The sequence below is a fragment of the Protopterus annectens genome, chromosome 1.part0 (genome assembly GCF_019279795.1).
Source record: "Protopterus annectens isolate FY-2018-M chromosome 1.part0, PAN1.0, whole genome shotgun sequence".
NCBI lineage: Eukaryota > Metazoa > Chordata > Ceratodontiformes > Protopteridae > Protopterus > Protopterus annectens.
The window spans coordinates 592,530,638-592,556,461 of NC_056725.1; the positions used below are offsets into that span (position 1 = coordinate 592,530,638).

At 40.1% G+C, this 25,824-nt stretch overlaps 1 protein-coding gene across 1 annotated transcript in view; it reads right to left on the minus strand.

Annotated features, from left to right (window-relative positions):
• RAB3GAP2 (RAB3 GTPase activating non-catalytic protein subunit 2) overlaps positions 1–25,824 on the minus strand; it is a 2,949,955-nt gene that overhangs the window by 853,757 nt on the left and 2,070,374 nt on the right. The window contains exon 22 of the mRNA XM_044061656.1: positions 16,547–16,652. Coding sequence (XP_043917591.1) covers positions 16,547–16,652 — 106 coding nt within the window. The remainder of the gene's footprint in view (positions 1–16,546; positions 16,653–25,824) is intronic.

The following is a 25,824-nucleotide window of genomic DNA, read 5'->3' on the forward strand; positions in this document are numbered from 1 at the left end:
AGGCCATTGACGAGGGGAAGGTGGTCCACACAGCCTACCTGGACCTCGCAAAAGCCTTCGATACAGTACCCCACTCGGGCAGTACAGATAAGCTCACCAGCTTAAATATAAACCCCTATGTCACTACATGGGTTACAAACTGGCTCAAGGACAGAACCCACATGGTTAGAATTGCTGGAGCCATGTCAGACTCCAAACCAGTTACAAGTGGTGCCCCACAAGGCTCAGTCCTGGGACCTCTCTTGTTCGGTATATATTTCTCGGAGGTACAGGCCAACACGGAAGGACTGTGGCTGACCAAGTTCACAGACGACTGCAAACTGGGCACCATAATCGACTCTCCAGCCGACACAAGCATCCTCCAAAAGGGCCTCATAGAAACAGACAACTGGTGCCAGAGCCATGGCCTTAAGCTAAATGCCAAAAAGTGTATAGTCATCCCCTCTGGCAAAAACAAAGTGCCCATAAATTACCACAAAGGTGGTAATCCATTAAGTACAGAAGAAGTAATTAGGGACCTGGGGACCCAAGTTGATAGCAATCTCTCATTTGACAACCACGTGGCCAAAGTGGTTAGAAAAACATTTTATATAGCCCACCTAATCATGAAGGGATTCACATCTAGATCAGGGGAGGTCATCGTGCCTCTTTACTCATCTCTCATCAGGCCCATAATTGAGTACAATGCCCCTTTTGGGATGTACCTTACCAGACACCTGCAGCGACTGGAAAGACCCCAAAAGTACCTCACCAAGAGGATCAAAGGGCTCAAACAGATGCCATATGCTGCCTGGTTAAAGAAACTCCAGCTCTACTCAGTGGCATACCGCCTGCTCAAAGGCGATCTGTGCCTGACATATAAAGCCATGTCCAACCCGGAATTAATGGACATGCTGCACCTCAGAAAATCCAAATCCCATCGAGCTACGCTCGACAGACTTGAACCTCAGCACTGAAATAAATAGGACATGCTGGAGGGACAGATTCATAACCCAGAGGCTCCCTTCACTCTGGAATAAAATCCCAGTCCAGGTTAGGCAGAGTCCCTCATTGACTCTCTTCAAGAGGAATCTTGATGAGTGGATGGGAGATCGTAGGTTTACCCAGGGTATCACTTCTGTGTCACTGTTAGACAGAGGCACAGTATACTAACCTCGAAAAAGGGCATAGCAAAATTTATTTAAAATGGGTGGCGAAAGCCAAACACACTCTGGCTAGGCTTATAAATGTCCTAGGGCAGATAGCCTAGTATGAACCTATGAAAAATCAGTTTCTTATAAGTTAAGAAACTTTGTTGATTGTCAAAATGTGTTCAAATACTAAAAGAGATGGCTGCCATACAGCGTCATTTTGAAACGTTTCAGCAATGTATTTATGGAAAACAAAAGTTATGTACTTACCATAATGATAGATCCATGTTGTCTCTATCCATCTGGTTTAACCTGTGGGTTATCTGATGCCACTTGGATCAGAGATTGCCATATTCTAAAGACTTCAGCCCCATGCTTCGCCTCCTCTGCCCATAATCCCTTGCTCAACTACGACAACCTCAGATCGAGTTTGCCTCCTCTTTGCAAAAGCTTCCATCACTCAGTCTCAAAAGTAATCACTATGCAACCTGATAAAGGAGAAAAACTAACCTCCCTGACTCAGTTGTCCCAGATTAAGAGAGTGACACCACAAACATGGGAACAGGAGGGAGGGAAGGCTGAACCAGATCAAAACAGACCACACAGATCTATCATTATGATAAGTACATAACTTTCATATTTGATCTTTCAACTGGGTTCAACCTGTGGGACAGAGTCCCCAGACATTTAGAACCCTAGAGAGGTCTCATGAAAGGATATTGTGTAATACTGTGGAAGCAAAAGAGGCCCTAGACCTCAACTAAATGTCCAGTTTATAGTGGGACACAAATATGTGAGGACTCACATAAGTACCAGCAGTGCAATCATCTAAAGCAGCTCTGGAGAAAAAGATTGTAGAAGTAGCCATGGCTCTAGTAGTATGCCCTTTCAGTTTATGATGCAAGGGTTTTCCTTTCAAACTATACCCACATGAAATACAACCAGACAGCCACTCGGAGAGAGTAACCTTAGTCACTGTTGTACCCAACCGTGACTCAGAAAAGGAAACAAATAAATGACTAAACTTCCTGCAAGATTTGGTTCTGTCCAAATAAAACCTCAATTGCTTATGGATATCAAGACAATACAGTAAATATTTACCTTTATTGGAAAATTCAGGGAAGAACACTGGCAAGTGAAATGACTAATTCAAATTATTCTCTGCTGTCATCTTTGAGAGAAAGGCAAGATCCATGTGGAGGGATGTCCTGTCTTTAGGAGAAAACAAATAAGGAGGTACTGAGGATAGGTACTACAGTTCTGATGGAAATAACAGCTAGCAAGAATAAGGTTTTCCAAGACAACAATTTCAAGTCAGCTGTAGCAGAAGGTTCAAATGGAAGTGCAGCAAGCACTTGAAACATATAAGACAAGTCCAGTGTCAGAACAGGATCTCGGACCAGAAGATGAAACAAAAAGGTCCTCTTGAGAAATGCCTTTGAAATTTTATGAGTTGCCAATAGCATATTATCCCTACCAATATAAAAACTGTTGCTGCCAATTGTATGTTAATGGTAGAATAACTCTATTTGCAACCAGAAACAGTTGAGATGAAATCACTCAATGCCAGACCATCATGGCCTCCAGAAAAAAATGATAAGATTGTTTTTGTTCAAATCAATAACAGCAAATTGCTCAGAAGAAACGGGACATCCACTCAAGAGTTGTATATATAGTTGCCGGTCAAAACAGTGAAAACTCATATGAGTGAAAGCTTTCTGCAAAGTGTAAATAACAGTGAATGCTATGAACAGAGTTTTTGCTGGCAGCATTTTATATGAGACTGCAGTGTAGCAGAGTCAGGGAATTTGCCCTTACTTCGCTGTTTTATGATGTCAGGGCTGTTGTATATAATTAGCAGGGGGGTGTGGCAGGTGCAGGAGGGCTTGCCCCCCTGCAAAAATAGTAGTTTTACTTTTTGATGTTTTTGATCACTTTGAATTGCACTTTCTTCATTTGCTCTTATGAGTGTTCGAAGTTTGATGAGACAGGTGTGCATCTGTGTGTCATATATATATATATATATATATATATATATATATATATATATATATATATATATATATATATATATAAAGTTCACAAAGCTCCCAGCACTCGTAAAATAAAATCCACAGTCAGCATGAAGTAAAAAGTGATTTATTGGACAACCACAGCCCAAACAACACAAACCGGTGGCCGGTTTCGCTCACAGCGTCCTCAGTGTGCCACACACATATATGTACTTGTATATATCTATGTAGGTAGGTCTTGTTTCAGACTGCTTAGTAAGCAGCCTGGAATGTTAACTGGTCCCAAAGAAGCCAAGTTTTTGGCCTTGGAGAGCGTGAATATGACCTGCTCTTTGGAGATACTAGGTAGAGGACTGGTGCCAGGTATGCTTTGGGGTATGGCTGGTGGGGATAGGGGGTGAAGTTTGTGCCAAATCTGTCAGCTAGCAGGTTGGCAATTTCCTCAGGTTCAGTATGAGAGGTACCGTCTACTAAAAGTTCAGCACATAGCTGGGCATTCCCTTTTAGATTTCGGACATAGTTAAAGAATGCCGTATGACTATCCTTAGCTAGGGATGCTAACTTAGCTTCGTAACTAAATCCAGAAAAAAGCACTACAGCGAGTCCACAAACCAGTTTATTCCAAATGTAAACCACAAGTAAAATTTAGCGCTTTCGTTAATACCAGTTGACTTCATCAGAATAACCCAATAAACATAAAAAAGTATTTAAATATTTTGTAGAGGGAGAAGGTAGTAGCAGGTTGGACTATCACGATTTTCCCCTTCCAAGACGCTCAGAAAGAATAGCGAGTCGGAAACAAGTGAACTATCAAACCTACAGGAAGGTAGCACAGCAATACAGGGGTCACCCCAGATGGTAGGACATTTAGTTCCAGTTACAAAAGTTAGTAATGTTCAGCACACCTTAAACGGTTTTCACATATATAACTATACAGATAGGGTTGATTCACAAGAATATTTTTCCCTGTTTTCGAAGGGTTTTAAATTTGTACCTACGAAAATCCCGGATATAGCAGGTACTTTGGTTGATGTACAATTATATTTGAGAAAATTAAATTTAAAATTAATGCATTCCAACAAAGAAGAGTGTGACACAACTAATTTTCCTATATCAACTTTGAGAAAAACTGGTGTATATAACTCCCCCACCCCCACCCTCTCATTAGTACGTTTGAGAAAGTTATTAAGGAAGATATCTACAAAATATGGGGTAACCAGAGAAGAATATTCTCTAACCTTAGTGTAGATGAGAGGAGTTTGCTATATAACTTAAGGGAGGATAAAAGCATATGTGTCATGACACCCGACAAGGGTGGTGGATTTGTTTTATATAATTGTGATGACTATACAAATATTATGCAAACTATTTTATTCAATGCTGAAAAATATTCCACATGCTCTAGGAATGAAATACACATTTCCTATCAGAGAATAGACAGTGAATAGACAGTTTTTTATATGAGTATGTGATGGACCAGAAGATTTCTAAGGCAGATTATGATTTTCTTTTGAATTTACATCCCAAAGTTCCTGTTATCTTTGGTATACCGAAAGTACATAAAAACATAGAAAATCTGCCTTTCAGGCTCATTGTGGCAGCGGCTGGTTCAAAAACACATAATTTAGCTGTATATGTGGATAGAAAAATAAAATATGTGGTTGAGCAACTGCCACACCTGGTCAAAGATTCCTGGGACTTTCTAGGACAATTAAAAAGTGACTTTTGGTGTGCCGATTCTTACCTTTTGACCACTGATGTAGAAGATTTGTTTTCCTGTATTCCCAAGCAAGAAGGGTTAAACTTTTTCGAAGATGTTTTGTGGACATCTTCGAATTTAAACCCTGATGAAATTGGTTTAATATGTAAACTTATGAGAATAATTTTGGAAAACTACATATATTTTGAAGGTGAATATTTCCAGCAGGTCAAGGGTGTAAGCAATGGGGGCAGCTTGTGCTCCAACTTATGTTAACTTGGTGTTGTTGGGCTGGGAAAGGGAGCATGTTTTCAAAAGTGAATTCTTTTCCAAGGTTGTATTTTACTGTATGTTTTTGGATGATATTTTTATTTTGTGTAAGGGAACTTCAGAGTCCATTCCACTATTCATCCAATAACTAAATCAAACTACCAATTTTTTTACAATTTACATTTAACTTTCATAAGCAAGAGATTCATTATTTAGACACCAAAATAATCAAGGACCATGAAAAGTTTGTATCCAAGGTCTATTGCAAAAAAAACTTTTGTAATAGTTATTTACATTTTGATAGTCACCACCCAATGTCACAAAAGAAAAGCATCATTAAGGGACAAGCCATCGGGGTTGCTAGAATTACATCTTTAAAACAGGATGTCATTCAAGAATTTATTTGTTTGAAAAATATATTTCTTGAGAGGGGCTACCCTGGTAGCTTTATTGATGTAATTCTTTCTGGTGCATTAAGTGACTGGGGTACAAAATATATCCCCCTTTTAGGTAGAGGTTTGAACAGGATGGATAACACAGATAATACCACTGAAACTGTGAGCAAAGTTGATTTTCAACAAGCATGCATTGTCCAATATAGCCCCCTATACCATCAAGTGGAGGAAACACTTTATAAAAACTGGAGCATTTTTAAAACTAACACTGAAATCTTTCAAGTGTTAGGTGAGAAGCCTATATTTACAACTAAGATAGGCCCTAATTTAAAAGTAATTCTGGAAAATAAAAACAAAAACAAAAATCAAGGTGAACATTTTAAGTTAAATGGCAGCAGACCCTGTGGTAGGTGTGCCTATTGTTCTTCTCAAGTAAACTGGCACACATTGCAAAGTGTAATTCCTGTATATCCTTCTACATTGGGAAGACAGAAAGGTTATTTAAAACTAGAATATATGAACATCTAAATGATATAAAGAATAAAAAGGAAACAAATGCTTTGTATAAGCATAGTACCCAATGTGTGGATTACAGTGGCTTTAAATTTGCCATATTAGATGTAGTGAATATTGATGTTAGGGGTGGAGATTGGCAAAATGTCCTGAACAAGAAAGAACTTTTATGGCAATTAAGATTAGCAGCAAACTCCCCCCCCCCCCAGGGTTGAATGACCATTTGACTATATTACCTTTTCTGAAAGAAAAGGCAGGACATGTTTAAATGTCCTTCATAGGTTTAAATGTGACTATGTAATATAAATAACATAAAAGTATTTGAACATCTGTTTCTGTATTGCAAATTTAAATTAATGTAATGCTTTCTTGTGGCAGACTGCTTAAATTAAGCAAGAGATTTTGGCTTTTAAAGCATTCATATTTCTGTATTGTTTGAAAATTCTGTAAATGTCTTTTTAAAACAAGTTTTAAATGTGTTAGGTATAACAGCCAACCATTGCTAAGCTTATACTATTTAAATACTTTTTTATGTTTATTGGGTTATTCTGATGAAGTCAACTGGTATTGGCGAAAGCGCTAAATATTTCTTGTGTTTTACATTTGGAATAAACTGGTTTGTGGACTCGCAACTGTAGTGTTTTTTTTTCTGGATTTACTTGTGTTTTTTTTGAGCATTACTGCACCACTATTTCGGTTATTTAGCTTCGTAACTAGCTTTAGAGGACTTTACAGCATATCTGATTTGCTTGTTGAAGCTGTGGAGGGTATTCTTCTTCTGCTGAGTAAGTTCTTAGACATCAGTTTCTTCCTTTTGTTATATAATCTATTTATACTTGAGGTCCACCAGTGTGGCCTGTTTTTTTCACGAGGACTTAGTTTTGATCCGGTTGGGTACAGCCGAGTCTATACAGTTGTTTAGGTAGTTACACAGGCCATTTGTGTACTCTTCTGCACAGCAGTCATTGTTAGCTGTGTTAGCAGGGGATATGAAACATTTTACACCATTGCCTATTAGGCTGTAGTTTGCTTTGGAGAAATTTTTCACTTTTTTTTGCTCCTGAGGAGGTGTCCGATCTGACTGTTACTCTGAAAAAGACTGATTTATGGTCTGACCTTACCAAGGAGGGTAAAACAGAGATCTGATGATGTAAGCCAGATAAAGAAAATCTTAAGAAACATCTGAAATGTTTGCCAATGGAAATGTGATACAGACATCTTTTAAATCTAGCTTTACCACTGCTGTCCACAGAACATGTTGGAGAGAGAGATATGTTTCCCAGAGATTGATGCTCCTCTGGAATAAAGTCCCACTTCACATGAACCAGGGCTCTTCAATGCCTCTATTTAAATGCAACTTTGACAACTGGATGGGTGACCATAAATTCATCCTGGGGGTGGCATCTATGTCCCTCATGGACAGGGGTATTGAGTGCTGATCACAGATTCACTCTGCTATGGTCAATTAGGGAACACAGGTATTACATGCCTAGGCTTGTAAAGGCCCTAGGGCCATTAACCTAGTAAACTCCTATGAACCTATGAACCATAAGATCTAGAAAATGAACAGAAGTACATGATCTGAATGGATAACATTTTCAACCTTGGAACCTTGACAAAAAGATTTAGAAAGTAAAGATCTAGTATAGGTCTCCATGTCCTTTCTCTCTTTGGCACAAGAAAAAAATGCTTGGGGATAAAAAAAAACCTTTACCCATCTGGCTGGCAGGCAATGGTTCTATTACTCCCCGTGAGAACAGCTGCTGCAGAACTGGAGGAAACAGGGAGACTCAGTTTACTGGGAAAGGAGGAATCCCCTGGAAAGGAAGTAGAGACTCCCACTGCCCTATTGATCTACTTTTAGAACTCATTTGTTTGAAACAATCTGATGCTTCAAAGAAAAATGAAGACTCTGATAGAGGGACAGACTGCCAGGGTGAGAAGTAGAGGAAGCCTCAAGAGGCACTCATTTTGACTTAGGGGACTGTCCTTGGTTTTGAAGCCTCCTTGCCACTATTTAAAATCTTGTTCGGAAGAAAAATGCTTTATGAAAAAGGGGACAGAAGTGGAAGAAAAAAAAATATTTGCCTTTAAAATAGGGGCGCTGAAAGATTTGGGTCAGCCCTTGAATCAACGTTCCTGTCTCATATCACCTCAAACACTTAAGGTGCATAAGGGTCAAGCAGAACTTCTTTGTCCAAGGCAGAATTTAAAATTTCAGTTTTAACATCAAGAAGATTTTGAGAATATTGTCAAGAAAATCTTCACATGACTGACTCAGAAGCAGTAGCTTTGAAGGTATATCAGCAGCATCATGGAAAACTTTAAATCATGTTTAATTACATGAGAAACAAGACACTTAAAAGACATTCAAAGAATTATTCACCGCAGAAGCAGGAAGGTTAACAGTTAACTTATTAAAAGTTCTTAAAGTACAGAAGTAGCACCTTTAATATGCAAGTTTGGCAGTTTACAATTCTAAGAGTTAAAATGGCAAAAGAAATAATTTTCTTCACAAATTTATCAAAAACTTTTCCATTATTGTCAGAGGGAATGGGATATAAATGTATTTAGCAGTAGAAGTTTTATATAAGGAATTTAATACAAGGTCTGCTTTAGGGTAAAGGGGTTGGGAGTTGGCATAATGGCTAAGGTGTTTACCTTATAAACAGGGTACAGGGTTTGATTCTTACCTTTGAAATGATAAAGAAGTTTGGCTAGGCTTAAAATGTTCTGTGAGGGCAGATAGCCTAGTACTAAAAAAAAAGCTATTTAAGAGTTTTTTAAACACATTTATTGAATTTTCACTTCCGACATAGGTAAATTTACATTTATATAAAAGTAATTAAACTATATTACAAAATTAAAATGAACAAACATTATGCTTCACAAATATTGGTTATTGCCTCACAGCAAGAGTTTCTCCTGTCCGATTCTTGGCTGGAGTGTCTTCTGTGTGGAGTCTGCATGTCCTCCCCGCGGTCGAGTGGCCTCCGAAAGACATACATGAATGGGTGTGCCTTCGCTGAAGGTTGGGAGTCAGGCTGGCAACTCGGCACCATAAAAATCTACTGCCAATCATTAGCGGACCAGAGTTCCGCTGTGGCAACCCCTAAAAGCCGAAAAGACAAAAACAACATCATATAACCTAAGCAACTAAATTGGCTGGCATAATGGATACCTTACAGACACAGGTACAGGGTTTGATTCTCATGTGGGGTAATTGGCTAGGCTTAAAATGGCCCACAAGGGCAGTTAGTCTAGTACTAGCATATGCATTGCCCCTTTTGGAACAAGAAACATCTTTATTAAACCATCACCACATAAGCAATCATACATTTACATACATGACAACAAACCACACCGACACAATCCTAGTTCCAAGCATTTTACATCACAAACCATACTGACACACGCCCAGTTGCAAACATTATATATCATGTATAATCTACCCAATCATTTTCAGTCAAACATTACACAGCTCATTTAAGTCCTGCCGTCTTATAAACCTCATTCCTCCTCCCTGTATGCAATGTTCCCACAATTCCCATTTTTTTTCTATGTAGTTTGTTCCTACCATTTTCTAAAGATTTCAATTCCAGTCTTTTATCTCTGTTACTATATTCACTACTTCTAATGTAGTTGGTTTAGATTTTGATTTCCATTTTATAGTAATTGCTTTTTTGCCAACTATTATAATTACAGACAGCAAGGTCTTACCATGTCTAGGCAATTCCAATTCTGTATCATAGCTCAGAAAAATTATCTCCCTTGTCACACTGATCTGCTCACTCAGCATCTTCAACAGTGCATCCCACAGGGAACCAAAGTCTGCCAACTCACCGCACTCCCAGAAAATATGTTCCTAATTACCTCTTTCTTTCCAGTCACTCCTCCAACATTTGCTATCTACCCGAGGCAAAATTCTTTGGAGTCTACTTGGGGGTATACAAATACCCATGTAAACATTTCCAAGCAAAAATTCTAAATCTTCAAGATTTTGTTGCACATTTGGGAGACATTCATATATCCTCCCATTGTTTCTTTGTGAATTTCTTATCCAATCTCTCTTCCCAATCCTTTCTAACTTCCTCTGATTTACTATTATAGTTATCATGCAATATTTTATATAGTCTACTAATTATTCCTTTTTTAATGGCAGCTTCTGTTCTAGATTCTACTAAAAACTCTACCAGTGCTGGTCTTTTGTTTAGGACCACTTTATTACTTTCTCTTTGCCTACACTACTTATGAGTTTGGGGTAATCTGTAAAAACCTGTCAGCCTTCCTAGGTGCAGGACAGGTGCTGTCAGGTAAACTACAAGCTGTGAGAAAAAAAAAATCTCTAAAGCAGATAAAACAAGAGGATCAGCTGTATACGTGGGAACATACAATAGCAAAAAACGTTTTGGCTGAGAAATAGGAAGATCATTCTGTTCCCTCTGAAAATCCTCTCTCATTTTAGATAAAGTATCAGAAAAAGGTAAGTCTTCTGGAGGTAAATCTGAAGCAAAACTTTCCTTAGAGGCAGTCTTCAGGTTGAGAAGAATGTTCTGAAGCACAAGATACACCTTATCCTTGCTTTTCTGAATGGAAATCAGTGACAGAAAAGAGTAAACTCTTTCTTTTCTCTCCTTAAGAGGTTGAAGAGAGAGAAAAAGAGAAACAAATTTTCTGCAAAGCCCAGCAAATCTTCCTTGTCCACACAAAAAGCAACAAAAGAAAGCAAGTTTTCCTAGTAAAGCACAATATTCTGCTCCTAACACACAAAAACTACAACACTTGTAGGAAAAAAAATCTCACAAAAACAGAATATTTTATTGTTAGTTCACATAAGCATTTAAACGACTCCCCTAAACAGTAATGATAGTCCAAAACATTTAAGTTTCCTAACAAAAAATAAACTTATGACAAAAAAAAAGTTTTCCTCAGAAAAAATGTGAAAGGTCTTCCCCAAAAGGGGATGTATCTGCTTAGCTTTGAAGAATCATGAGCAGAATGACAGCTCCATGAAGTCCACTGAAGGAGCTCATTTTGGCGGCAGGAAGGCTCTAGGATCTTGGAACTCAAACTGCCTTTTTATATGTAACTCCTCTCTACCTCCAGACAGAGTGCTTGGAAGGCACCTTTAAAGCTTTGAAATGCTGGTTGGTAGCAGTGGGTAACGCCTAAATAACTTAGGCTACTGCAACAATGATCTAATGTTGAATCATGACAAATGAGAAGATGAAGCATAAAGAGCAACTAGACAGCAAAGGTGAGTGAAATACAAACTTAAAAGTTGCCACATATACCCCCCAAATAATACAGAAAAGGAAAAGAGGAGAAAAAATCCATGGAAAGAGATGGATTGCTTTTACAGTCCAGGTTTTTAATTAGTGCTGCAGCAACAGATTATTAAATCCCCCAGAGATCAATAAAACACAAGGTATGACTATTCAAAAATGCAGAACTTAAAACTGGTAACTGGAATGTTCACAGGTTCATAGGTTGGTACTAGGCTATCGGCCCTAGGGCCTATACAAGCCTAGCCATAACAATTCCCTGGATATTTCTTCCCACAATATTTACTTCCCTGGACCCCTGCTTAACAGGGTGACTGACATGATCCCCGGGGTGAATTTCCTATCTCCCATCCAATCGTCCAGGTTCCTTTTGAAGAGGGCCAAGGAGGCGCGTTGCTTCACATGTACGGGGCAGTCTATTCCAGAGTATGGAGAGTCTCTGGGACAGGAACCTATCCCTCCAGCATGTTCTGTTCATTGTGATGACAAGGTTTAGATCCCTGGAGCGTGTGGCTCTGAGGGATTGGGATTTCTTTAAGTGGAGCATGTCCAACAGCGCAGGGTTTGACATGACCTTGTATGTTAAGCGGAGATCGCCTTTGAGTAGACGATATGCCACAGAGTATAGCTGGAGTTTTTTTTAGATGGTCTGCATAGGGCATCTGCTTTAGGCCTGTGATTCTTTTAGTGAGGTATTTCTGCGGCCTTTCCAGCTGTTGCAGACATCTTGTGAGGTACATACCAAACGGGGCACTGTACTCTATAACTGGTCTAATGAGGGATGAGTACAGTGGGACAATGACCTCCTTTTTTCTGGATGAAAAGCCCTTAGTGAGGAGGTGTGCCACATAGAAGGATTTCCTGACTGCTGTGGTGATGTAGTTATCGAAGGTGAGACCACTGTCCACCTGTGTCCAAAAGTCTCTCATCACACTTTCGGTGTTTAGTGTACTGCCAACTATGTGGTAATTCATGGGTACATGGTTTTTCCCAAAGAGGATAACTATACATTTCTTGGCATTAAGCTTGAGCCCATGGCTCTGGCACCAAGCATCTGTTTCTGTAAGGCCCTTTTGTAGAATCTCCACATCATTTGGGGATTCAATAATGGCTCCCAGTTTGCAGTCATCTGCGAACTTTGTTAGCCAGAGTCCCTAAGTGTTGGCCTGTACTTCAGAGAAGTAGATGTCAAACAAGAGCGGTCCCAGGACTGAACCCTGAGGTACACCACTTGTCACTTGTCTGGAGCTGGATTTGGAGTTGGCTACTTTTACAGTCTGAGTTCTGTCAGTAAGCCAGTTGGCAACCCATCGAGTGATGTAGGGATTTATGCCCAGCTTAGTAAATGTATCTATAATTCCAGAGAGGGGGATGGTGTTGAAGGCCTTGGCGAGGTCCAGATAGGCTGTGTGGACCGCCTTGCCCTTGTCCACAGCTCTGGAGAATGATTCAAAGAAGTCAATCAGGTTCAGGAGACAAGATCGACCCTTCATGAACCCAAACTGGGTGGGGTCCAGTGTTTGAAGGTTGCCACTGTCTTTGCTTATAAGTTCCATGATAACGCATTCCATGCCCTTGCAGATCAGGCTCATCAGACTGATGGGATGGTAGTTCTCGGGATCCGAGGTGGAGCCCCCCTTGTGGAGTGGGGTAACTGTAGCTGTGCACCACTCAGTGGGCACAAAGTCTGAGGTGAGGCTACGATTAAACATGACACTTAGGGGAGGTGCCAGTTCATTTTGTAGTTCATGTAGTACACAGCCCGGGATGTCATCTGGTCCCATGGATACTGTATTCTTAGCTTTGGAGAGTGCGGTTTCTACCTGTGTGGACAAATTTGGCAATCTCTTGGTATTGAGATGGGACCTTTAGGGGGGTGAAGTTAACATTAAATCGATCTGCCAGGATATTGGCAATATTCTTGGGATCAGTATATTTAATGCCATTCTGTTGTAGCTCAGAGCAGATTTGAGTATTGCCATTTAGATTCTTGACACAACTATAGAATGCCTTGTGGTTGTCTTTGGAATCTTTGGCAATTTTATTTTCATAACTAGCTTTGGAGGATTTTATGAGGGATCTCAGCTTCTTACTGAGGCTGGTAAGGGAGTTTTTTGCATCCTGGGATTTTCCACTTTTCTGCAACAGTTTCTTACTTCTGTTGTATAGTTTGTTTATGGCAGGGGACCACCAGATTGGCTTCTTTCTTTTGGAGGACAGCGTCTTGGTTCTATTTGGGATGGTACGATTCATGCACGAGTGGATGTGGTTGTACAGTGCCTTAGTGTAGGATTCAGCAGTCGATCTTTCAGCTCCCATCTGCATGGGTGTCATGAAGTTTGTCACTTCTGACTTGAGTACCATGAAGCTGACTTTGGAGAAGTTTTTTATGGAGGTTTCCTTACTGGGAGGTGGGGGTGGGATGTGGATGTCAAGGGTGATTAGCTTATGGTCAGACCTGACCAATGAAGGGGTGGCCACTGGTGTGGAGCATTTATCTCCCATGTTGATAATGACCAGGTCTAGGATATTGGAGCCCCTGGTGGGACAATGGATTAGTTGATCCAGGGCATTGGAATTTATGAATTCCAAGAACCGTTGGGAAAAGGTGTTGGTACCCGAGTAGTGTTCCCAGTTAATAGCAGGGTATTAGGGTGTTTGATTGTATCTTAATATTTTCCAGTGTGTTTAGAAAAGTGTAGTGATAATCTTGGGGCATGGTGGGGAATCTGTAGCAAGCTACAGTTTGGATTGCAGTCGTACCTAGTGTTAGTTGCACCTAGAGAATTTCATATCCATTGTGTTGGGCAACTAGCCTAGAGGTGTGAATATCCTTGGTGAATATGGACACTCCTCCACCTTTATTGCATCGGTCTTGGTTTGGTGGCCGAAAAGTGTGGTAAGAGTTATAGTCTGGTATTGCAGGGGTGCTCTCTGCAGCCTTGAACCATGTCTCAGTTACTACACAGATACCGATGTTCTCCATTTTTAAGAGTGCTGTGAGAGAGTGCATTTTGAGGTTTAGACTTCTAGCAATGAGTAGCATTACCTTCAGATTTGACATGCTTGCATCTGTTACGGTGGTGGTTTTGTCCTTTGAACCTTGCCTAAAAAAGGCACTATAGGGGTGGCCAGATCTTTAGCCAGTAACCTGAATCCCAGGGGCGACAGGTGCAGAGCATCTCTGCCAAAGCATTGTGGTTTGCCGATCATGTCATCCCAGGTAGACAGATATTCGATCCCCTTTGAATGACACCAGAAGCTTAGCCAATTGTTGAAGTCAGTCATTCTGTCCTTATACTGTAGTATCATTCTGGGCAAAGGCAGGATGCTACTCAGGGCTAGGGTCATACTGGCCTGGGCCACATGATCAGAGAGCTCTTCCATGTCTCTCCATGTAATCCAGGGAGGTACGTCTCAGGTCATTCACTCCAACATGGACAATGACAGAGTCGTATTTGTACTTGTTGTGGAGTGACTTGAGTGCATGCATTATGTGGTGGATCCTGGCACCCGACAGGCAGCTGACTGTAATTTTCTCCTTGCTCAGCCTGGTGAGTGGGACATCAGTGTGCCTGGCTATAGAGTCACCTATGACTAAAGTGTTGGGTACATTTTCTTGTCTTAGGGGCTGTTGTTGGGTGGCACACTGGCGTTGTGAGCTATGTCTTACTTTGGTTATGACTGGTGTTTGTTTGCGTTTCAGCTTCGGAGGTCCTTGTTGCTTGGGCAGGTTAATGTTAATGTTAATATGTGGGTTTAGTGTTGCTATGTGTGGGTGTTGATGGTGTGGGTTTTGAAGGGCTGTGTGTTGCTTGAGGTGTAGTACAGGTGTTAACCTTCTCCTCTTGACTGTCTAACACAATCTTGGCTGGAGAGAGCTTTGCTTCCAGTTTGGCTATGTACGTGCGTCTCTCGCAGGTTGTACTGTTGGGTGGTAGGCGGAGGGGGTTGTCGTACATGAGGCAGTTGCTGCATTGCCCCAGTATGCCCAGATTCACCAGGTGGACAGGAGAAATCACTGAAAGCTGACCATTGGACATGCCTGTTTAGGTGCTTTTTTTTGTAAAGTACAAGAGCTGTTTTACCTTACCTTTGCAAGGTACTTTGCAATTATAGGCTCTTTAGTGCCTACGATTAATTTCTCCTTATTAACAAGGAGAGTTGAGTGCTTGTATCAGTTCAAGGTTTCCTAGTGCTTTCCAGCAGGTTCTACAGCAAGTGCTAGTCACAGAGGTTCAGATTTTAGTGCTACTACAGACAAACCAGCTAGTTCTAAGGGAAAATTTAAACAGCAGACTTTCTGGCACCTGGAATAGTTTAATCGTATCCCCGTGGTGTTGCACGATGCGAAAAACACGCAAATACACGTGCTTTTAAGCCAGAAAGTTGAAAGGGATAGAAACCAGCCCAAAATGGCTAATAAAAATTACAATTTCAGAGCTGGAAACCACTCCTCTATTGTTAGATAGGCAGTACAATGCTCACCACTCCTACTGGTAAGCAGTAGGACTTCCCTCTACCACAGCAAGGTCTGGATAGACAGAATATAAAGTCCTGAAACCAGCAAAGCCTGGGATCTGGACTATACTAAACTTTTTAAATGAAGCAAGGCAAGTGCACAACTGAAAAACGATTTAAGATGCAGTAATGCAGTACAATAAAGTAGCTAGTCTGCATATACAGAAAAGTCATACAGAAAAGCAGCTAAAACAACACTAAAACAATTCAGATGCAGTGCAACCTAGAGCACTTGAGCAGTAGCAATATTAAGGCAAATACAGTTTTAATAAAAGCACTAAAATATACTCTATATTTCCAAAATGTTTGAGAAGCACAGTCAGAACACAAGGAGATTCAGGCATTTTTTTTTTTGTTTTACGAAAGGGAGAAAGGAGGAACAGAAGGAAAGAAACTAAGTGGGTTGGCCTTCTCAGATGTTCTCTGTATTAGGTAGAATGAGCTAATGACACTAGACTGGGAATAGTGTCCAAGATCAAATTTAGATTAGGGGCGGGCAACTGCAAGGCCAGCTATTTTAGGCAGAAAACACTACAAAAATGTTTATCACAGTAGAAAACCAGCAGTGAGCCAATAGCTATGAAATACAGTACAAGCATGCAGTATACAATAAAACTGCTATAAATATCTTTTTAGCCACCAGAAAGCTTATATACCTCCAAATATGAATCTCATGATGTGCACTTATTACTAAAATCATGAAGTATCAGATAAGCTTTACCTTTCAAACTACTTAGGAAAGTCAGCATGATGTGTAGGTAGTGGACAGCTTCCATTCTCTCAACAATTTCTTTTTCTTTTGACAGCCACACACTCAGAAGCAATGACTGTAAGAAAAAAAATGGCATTACTAGCACATAATTATTCTTTCAAATGAAATGAAAGCAAACAAAGTCACATACCCACTTCTTAGGGTTAAACAGTACAGTCAAAGTAATTACCCTCATGTTCAAATCACAACAGAAAGCAATGCAAGAAAATGTTTATGTATACGTTTCCACAATATTATAATTCACTTTCCTTTGCGTTTAAAGAAAGGAGGATCGTTCAGACATTATCCACACTTCACAGTAGCAACGTAACACAGGCTGCTGTTGTGACATACCCTAATTCTAGATCTTTGGCAGTATTATCTACTAGCAGGTTCACTGTATGTACTATGCACAACTCTCCAACCAGAGTTCTCCTGTCCGAGTTCAGAAACATTTTAACTTGAGAAGCCCTCCCATGTATATCCCTCTGTCACTGATTAGAGACATCCATTGGGAGACCTTGATCAGGCTTCTCTCATTTATTTCCAAGCAGTATAGAATTACAATGACTAACTAAAGCTACAAAAAGACAAGGAGGCAGAAAGTGGGAACCTGGATATGATGAATACATTGTTCTTACAGATCTGGAGTTAAAGGTCTCGGTGTCACAATCCATCTTTGAAGACATCTTAGTCAGTGAGTCTTTCACATTTATTTTAAATAACTTCTTAGCAGAATGGTACCAAGTTCTAGCCAAAATACCCTAAAAGACAAGCCCACCAAAACTAATGCTAACCACAAATTGAAAGTTAATATATAATGTCTGGCAAATACATGCAATTTGGACTAGGTAACTGAAATACACATCTTGTGAGCAAAATGATTTACTTATTTATTTATAGACATTTTTTTTACTGGGGGAGTCTGAATGAGCAGTGCCCTTTGTTAGCAGTGGCAAAGAGAGAAAAGCTCCATTATACATACATCATGGACATCATTTACAATGCTTCATCATTTACATTCAGTTTCATTCATCAGCAACAGTTCCATTATTCACACATCACTAACATTAATTACATTTACAGTTTTAATTAAAAATAACAGTTACATGGATTGTATATGAATATATGTACATATGCAAAGCTCTCAAACTTTTAGCACAAACCAAAGCCAAAAATAATGGCGGGACAAAGCCTCAGAAATAGGGACAAATTTTAAATACTGCTCTTATAAACTTATAAATTTGCTAGAATAAAAGGTGTTGCGTTACCATGCATTTTCTGAAGGATCAAATGACTGTCATTATTTAGTGAATTCAGTCCTCACTGATTTGCCACAAAAATACAGGAAATCAGAAATTGTATGAGGGACAGATCAAAAATATGAAGCAAAAATCTGGACATTCTGCAAAAATCTGTACAGTTGGGAGGTCTGCAGGGGGTATATGCAGTGCAGTATCATCAGTACGCACATACTGCCTAGTTTTACTATAAAGACTTGTTCAAAATCAAGGAAATAGTAAGATAAGATGAAGAGTTATAGCAGTGCAAAGAAAGGAAGGAGGGGAGGAGCCACAAGTAAGATAAAGGAGATGAGATGATACAGGAAGGTATAGTTGTGATAATAGTACATTAAGGTTTGTACATCAGAAGGTTATGGCATAGACTCATATAGCTATATTAGCATTAGTTTAAAAAGGAAAATACACAGCCATTTATCCATCATGTGCTGCATTAGTTAGCATTCCTTTTAAATCAGGAAAGCACAGCTGCACCAAGTCTGGCAGAACAGGCAAAACAGTAAGAAGGTGCTTCCTCCCTATGTTATTACAAAATGAAATGCAATGAAAACTTCCAGCTATAGTGCCCTAAAGATTAGATGGTGCTCCCTGGTTGATACTAAGATGTGTTTACCTAAACAGCTAATTATTAGTTGAATTTATGTTTCACTTCACTGTAGTGAAACAGTAAGTGGAAAGACGACAACTGGTACAGACAGTTATTCCTGAGGTACAAGTTCTTGATCCCTTCAATCCTCATTTGCCTACTGTATGACCTTGAGCATGACACTTAACCAAACAGTGCTTAGGTGTAACTGGGAATTTGGGGTAGGCTCCTCAGTGGTCCCTTGGACTGCAAGCCTAATGACTACTTATGGGCCTATGAACTAATGGTACTAATAGCAAAAGCTGATAAAAAAAATAAAAACCAAACTGAGTATAGTGTCATAACTTGAGAATATGTAATGTACATTAGTCAGAAACAGTGTGAGAAAGTGTTATTGCTTCTCAGTTCCGTTTCCCTACTGTGCGACTCTCGGTGAGTGACTTAATCAGACTGTGACCCTAGATTACCCCTGAAAAGACAACCAGTTAACAAATGTATATTAAAATGGAAAAAAAGCTGAAAGTCTCACTAGCTGAACAAGACAGTAATACTGAACCTTCTAACTTTGGAGAAATTGCCATAGCAGAAACTGATGCCAGCTATAGAGGACAAAATTACACAAAACCAGACTATTATATAACACTGACAAAAGACAATGATGTTAAAGTTGTAAACACATTAAACATCATTCAGGTGACTGATCTGGAAGATATAGTCTGATGGGAAAATTTACATGGGATAGGCATTCCAGAAAAACAGGAAGGAATGGGCTGTTGAGTACACATACAAGACAAATTGATGAAACTGAACTGGTCATTATTTAAATCAAATAAACATACAAATGACACGCAAGACTGCAAGTTTCTTTCCCACAATTTCCATTTATTTCCATGTAATTTGCTCTCTCCCTTTTCTAAAGATCCATCCTCCACTTCTTTTTTTGTTTTGTAATATTCAATATTTCAAATAAAGTTGGTTTAGATGTTGATGTCCATTTTCTAATAATTAATTTTTGTCAGCCAACAGAATTAAAGCTTAATAAGGCCTTACTATGTCTAGGCAATTCAGATCCCTTGTCCTAGCTCAACAGCTATTTGCTCATTCAATAGTTCTGACAGAGTACTCTGTAGGGAATTTTTCTAAATCTGCCAACTCATTGCACTCCCAAAACATATGCTCCAAGTTATCCATTTTTCCCCATCACATCTCCAATATTTGCTATCCAGCTGACGAAAAACTGTATGAAGTCTGCTTGGAATATAAAATACTTATGCAAATACTTCCAAAGATCCTAAATCTCCTGGAATTGTGTCCATATTTGGGAGTCATACATATGCCCTCCCATTCTTCACTTGTAAATTCCCTTTCCAGTCTTTCTTCCCAACCTTTTATAATCTTTTCTGATTGATTCTTATAGTTATCATGCAATATTTTATACACCATACTAATTCTCTTTTTTACAAGCAGCTTCTGTTCTAAATTAAAAAAAAAACTCTACCAAAGCAGGTCTTTCTTCCTCTTTGCCTATACTCCGATATCAATCCCTTGTAGTGAAGGCAGTCTAGCCAACGGGCCAGTCTTCACATACATGTTGATCTCCAACGCCTATGTAGTGCATGTACTGCAGGTTCAAGCTCTACTGAGAAAATGAAATAAAAAAATTGTGTTTTGCACTTGTACATAACTTATTTTATACAATTACTCATAATATGCTGTCCGGTTCGATTCTCAGCTAGAGCGTCTTCTGTGTGGAGACATGCATGAATGGGCGTACCTTCGTTGAAGGTTGTGCGTCAGGGCTGGTAACTCTGCACATAAAAATCAACTACCAATCATTAGCGGACCGGAGTTCCGCTGTGGCGACCCCCTAACCGGGAAAAAGCCGAAAGACACAACAGCAGCAACAACTCATAATATACTTATTACAAGTTGAACGGTTACTATTAAGCATGTACAATAAAAAAAGTTATTCTGAATATAGAAACAATTCTGAACAGAGAAATAATTGATTACTTAACTCTTCAAAACCTAAAATTATGCTCTTTGGAACTTCCATTAAAAGGCAAAAGCACTCCAATTCACTTCAAATTATTGATAACTTTAACAATGCCACTAAGTAGGTTAACACCTTCGGACACCGAGGAGTCGGGGTAGATCCATCACATAACTGTCACCATCATCTTGAAAATACCAGGAGAAAAATTAACTCCTTACTTTTCTGGCCCAAGAAAATCTCAAACTTCCCCTTCCATCCCAGTAGAAATGCTATTGGCAAAGGGATTTGTTTAGCCCACCTCTTGAAGCATCTGCTTCCAAAAGAAACTCTACACCATACAAATGATCTCCAACTCTATCTGCCACTTCACTACACTTCGCCCAGTGTATGAACACCACTGTCTTGCACTAGTCAAAGCTAACTGGCTGCTGGATCAGCAACAAACCAATCTACTCTGGCTCCTGAAAGAATCCTCCTGTCCTCTTTCCTCTCCAACATCTACATTTATGGTAAGTGTACACAACTGTACTATGTTCTTCATGTTTCACTGTTGCATTCATTACAATTGGGTAGATTCCCAAAGCTAAGGATGGGAGGAGGAATTTAGATAGCATTAGGATCAGCTATAAGGTCCTGCAAAACTGCAGTGTCAAAGCCAGCTTTGGATTTAGAGAAAATTGGCAAATGGTAATGCTTGGTGAAAGTATGTACAGAACTCCAGGTAGCAGCTTCTAGGATGTCCCTGGTAGGTACGCCTCAGAGAAAGGCTGTATAGGTAGATGCAGCCCTGGTTGAGTTCGCTTTGAAATAGCCTTCCTCTCTGTCCCCGCAGCAAATGCCACCAGCAGTTGTTCAGATTTCCTTTGAGGTTTAGACCTGTTCAAGTACAATCTAAGTTGTCTGTGCACATCTAAGGGGTGCAGTATCAGTTTCCCTTTGTTCTGTGGATTAGGAAAGAAGGTAGGCAAATGAATGGATTGATTAAAGGCCACACTGGATACCACCTTTGGCATGAAAGAGGGATTGGTCCTGTGGGACACCCTGTCCGCATGAAAGAAGATGAAAGGTTCCACTGCCATAAGGGCCTGTAATTCAGATAACCTTCTTGCTGAAGTGATGGCTAAAAGGGAAGCTGTTTTCCAAGAAAGGAATTTTAAATCTGCAGTAGTGGCTGGCTTGAAAGGAGGAAGGGTGAGTTTCTCCAATACAAAGTTAAGGTCCCAGGCTGGAGTTGGAGCTCTCCTGGGTGGTCTTAAATTTTTGGCCCCTCTGAGGAACTGCTTGGGCAGTGGAAGAGAGAAGAGGGGGAGGTTCTGTGTTACAGTAAGCTGAAATGGCTGAGGTGTGAATTTTTAATGAGGAAAAAGACAGGCCCTTGTGAAGCATCTAGTTAAGTATTGTACAATCTGAGGTAAATTGGGCACTGCTGTGCTCATCCCTTGAGAATGGTTCCAGGCACAGAATCTTTTCCATTTTTCAGCATAAGATTTTCTAGTACTAGGCCTCTTTGCCAATAAAATGACATCCATCACTGGTTTACTGAGGGATGGTAAAGGAGAGCTTAGGTAATTAGCCAGGCTGCTAGGTTCCGTGTTTGAAGCTGAGGAAATGTCAACAGGAAAATTGGCTCCTTATATCGAATCAAAACTTTCTTAACTCCAACAGCTAAAACCAAAATTGCTCATTCCCATTTAATTTCCACTCTTCTTTATGCCTCTCCCATATACACCAACCTCAAAAAGAATAACCTTGTCAAACTACAGCATGCCTATAACAGCATCGCCAGATTTGCCACTGGTAACCCCTTTCGAACTCACCACTGTCTAAATCTAATGCAGCTTGGCTGGCTAGAACTTCAAAACCTTCTGAAAATCTCCCAACTAACCATGACCCACAAGATATTTTATCAACCTACTAGCACTCCCATACTATCCAATCTCATAATCCCTTATAAAAACCTAAACTCACTGCGCTCCTCTAACAAGCTTCTAGCTAGTATAACCAAAACTAATAACTTGGCTGGAGATTCCCTGTTTTCTAACACAGTGGGAAAAGACTGGAACCTCCTTCCAAATGAACTAACAACACTTTCTTCTTTGCCTCTCTTTAAACAAAGACTAAAAACATACTTTAAAACTCACTGGTTATGTCCATGTTGTAAACCTGACTAACCTTTTCCTCTACTAATGTTACTTCTACACCCTACCAATTTTTCACACATATTTCTTAATTGCTATGATGAAGAACTGAACTGCTGACCACAATGAAGCAATTTCGTAGTTTCATCCTGCTTATTGTTAGTACAACCTAGTGCATAACAACACTATGTCACTTTTATTGTGTAATAGAATTCATCTCACCATTCTTAATGATTTCTATACTAGTGTAAATATCTTTTTTGATCACTTTTTTATTATTATTACTGATTTTTGTATACTTATGTGAACTACTTTCATTTACGATGTTTCAACTATGTTTACCATCCTGTTGCTGTATTTTAAGTAATGATCTAACTATTAATGTTTGGAGCTTTTCTCCCCGGGCCTCTACTGAAAATGGAAATATATCCAGCTAGATTAGCCCGGTCAACAAATGTAAAATAAATAAATAAATAAATAAATCTGGTTCTCCTGCTGAGACAGCTGGGTAGGAGTCTAAGGCAGGTGCCATGGGGCCAACAGTGACACACTGCGCAGGAGGGGATACCAGTGTTGCCGTGTCCAGGCTGGTGCAATCAAAATCATCCTTGGTTTGTCTTGTTTGATCTTTAGTAGTACTTTGGAGAGAAGAGGCAGAGAAGGAAAGGCATAAACAGATAGTTTTTTCTAGCGGAAGGACAGAACATCCGCCTTCCAAGCTTGTCTGTGGGGAGTCCTTGCACAAAATTTTTCCAATTGATAGTTCTGGTGGGAGGTAAACAGGTCTATATCTGGGCTCCTCCATTTGCTTGTCAACATGTTGAAAATCCTTGGTTCCAGTTTCCACTCGTGTGGGTGCATGAGGGTTCTGCTTAGTCCATCTGCCAGTGTATTTAGTTTTCCTGGCAGGAATTGAGCTTGTAGATGTACTTGGTAGCTCAAGGCTGTGTTCCACAATGCCATGGCTAGTCTGCAGAGGGGGTAAGAATGTGTACCCCCCTGTTTGTTTATGTAGTACATAACAGTGGTGTTGTCCGTCTTTACAATTAATTGTCCTGGAAGAATGTGGTCCTTGAAGGCTGTCAGAGCATTCTGTACAGCTAACATTTCTTTATGATTGATGTGAAGGTGCCTTTGAATTGGGTTCCATTTGCCCTGAATGTACTTCCCTGCCAGGTGCGCCCCCCCAGCATGCATAGTCTGATGCATCTGTTGTTAAGGTTTGAGCGGCAGGCGGTAGTGTGTATGGTAGTCCCTTGTTTTGGTGGCAAGCCTCTGCCCACCAAAGGAACTCTAGGCGTAGACAAGGAATGATAGTAATCATTGCTTCTAGATCCTGAGAATGTTGACACCATAGGCTTTTTAGATACCATTGTAGTTTCCTCAATATGGAATTAGAAGAATGCAGGAGAACATGAACCCCAAGGCTTGTAGTTATTTGCCTTGCAGATAGTAGGGTTTTTGTGACCACTTGTTTGAAGTAGGTTCTCAAGTGAATTTGTTTCTCTGGTATGAGGAAAGCCATCTGGGAAGTTGTATTCAAGCTTGCTCCCAGGAATATAATTTGTTGACAGGGTACCAGGTGTGATTTCTTTTCATTTATGGTGTACCCCAGACAAGTTAGCACAAAAGCCAGATGATTCAAAAGTATGTCCTTGGTTTTCTGCCTGAATTAGACAATCGTCCAGGTATTGGTATATTTGAATATTTCTTTGCCTGCAAAATGCAATGACTGGAGCTAGGCACTTTCTGAATACCCTGGGCGCAGTAAATAAGCCAAAGGGCAGTGCAGAGAACTGATAGTGCATGTAGCCTGCTTTGAAGCGTAGGCATCTTCTGCAATACTCCCTGACTAGGATGTGCAAGTATGCTTCCTTTAAATTTAGTGTTGCCAACCAGGCATATTTGCTTAGCTTAGTAAGCAACTGGTGAAGAGTCAGCATCTTGAATTTTGGAAACAAAAGGTGTAGGTCCTGGATAGGACGCCATGAATTGTCTTTTCTGGGTACCAGGATAAATCTCGAGTAGAAACCTTGTCCCTTTTTCTCTTCTGGTACCAATTGAATAGCCCCTATGCTTAAGAGAGAGAGTACTTGCTTTTGGGCCTCTGCCCACTGCTTTGGAGGTAGATCTGGCCAACCGCTTGGAGTTGGTGACGTGTGGAAGTGAATTCTGTATCCTTGGGACACTATACTTAAAACCCATTTGTCCTGGGTAATGAGTCCCCAGTTCTTTGCATGAAATGCAATCTTTTCCCCCAACGGGGCAGTCAGTTCAGAAGTGCTTGGAAGTTTTAAAAAGAAGTCATTGAGACAGTTTAACATAGGGGGGAGTTTTATTACTCACAAATTTGGAAGTGGAGGCCTCCCACTGCTTAGTCCTGTGTGTCCCCTGAGACTGAAGCCTGGGTGCTCTGCTGGATCTGGGTTTGGACTGAGAAGGTCTGGAAGAGGCAGGAAAGGACCAGTTCTTAGAAGGCCAATGCCTACTAAATCTTGGAGGTTGTACTTGTAAAAAATCTTTTACAGTTTGCATAGATGTAGCTTTTTCCTCCATCTTTTTAAGAATTTCTTCTGCCTTGTTGCCAAACAGGTGGCCCTGATTTAAGGGAGCATCCAGTAATTTCACTTTAACATAATCTGGCAAGGATTGCTCCTTAAGCCAAGCATGCTTTACTTCTAAGTACAGACCCAGTTACCGCAGCCCTGCAAGACGCCTCTAGTGAATCAAAACCACACTGCAATGTATGTTTACCAACTTGTTCAGCAGAATGCATAAAAATCCTGTAAATCCTTATTTTCAGCACAATCAGGAGTCAACATCATTTTCTGTTTAAGCAATCCAATAATATATGCAGCAGATACTTTAACATATGAAACTGGCAATTCAAGGCCCTAATGGCCAAAGTTGCAGAAGTGTATACCTTCTTACCCCATCTATCCAGCACCATGGAGTCTCTATCAGAGGGGGTAGTATTTTTGGCAGTAGTAGCTTTAATACCCTTGGGTCCCTGTGAAATGGTTTCAGGATCCGCAGTAGGATTTTTGAAAAGGAACTTGTGAGAGTCAGGAACCCTGTAATATCTATCAGGTTTTCTGGAAGCAGGAGGTAAAGAGTCAGTGGCCATGCTAGATTCCGAAAAGGCATCATCAACAATGTCCAGTACAGGAGGTATAGCTAAAGACCTGTGGTGGCGCAGGAGTAAGAAATCCCTATGCCTCTTTGTA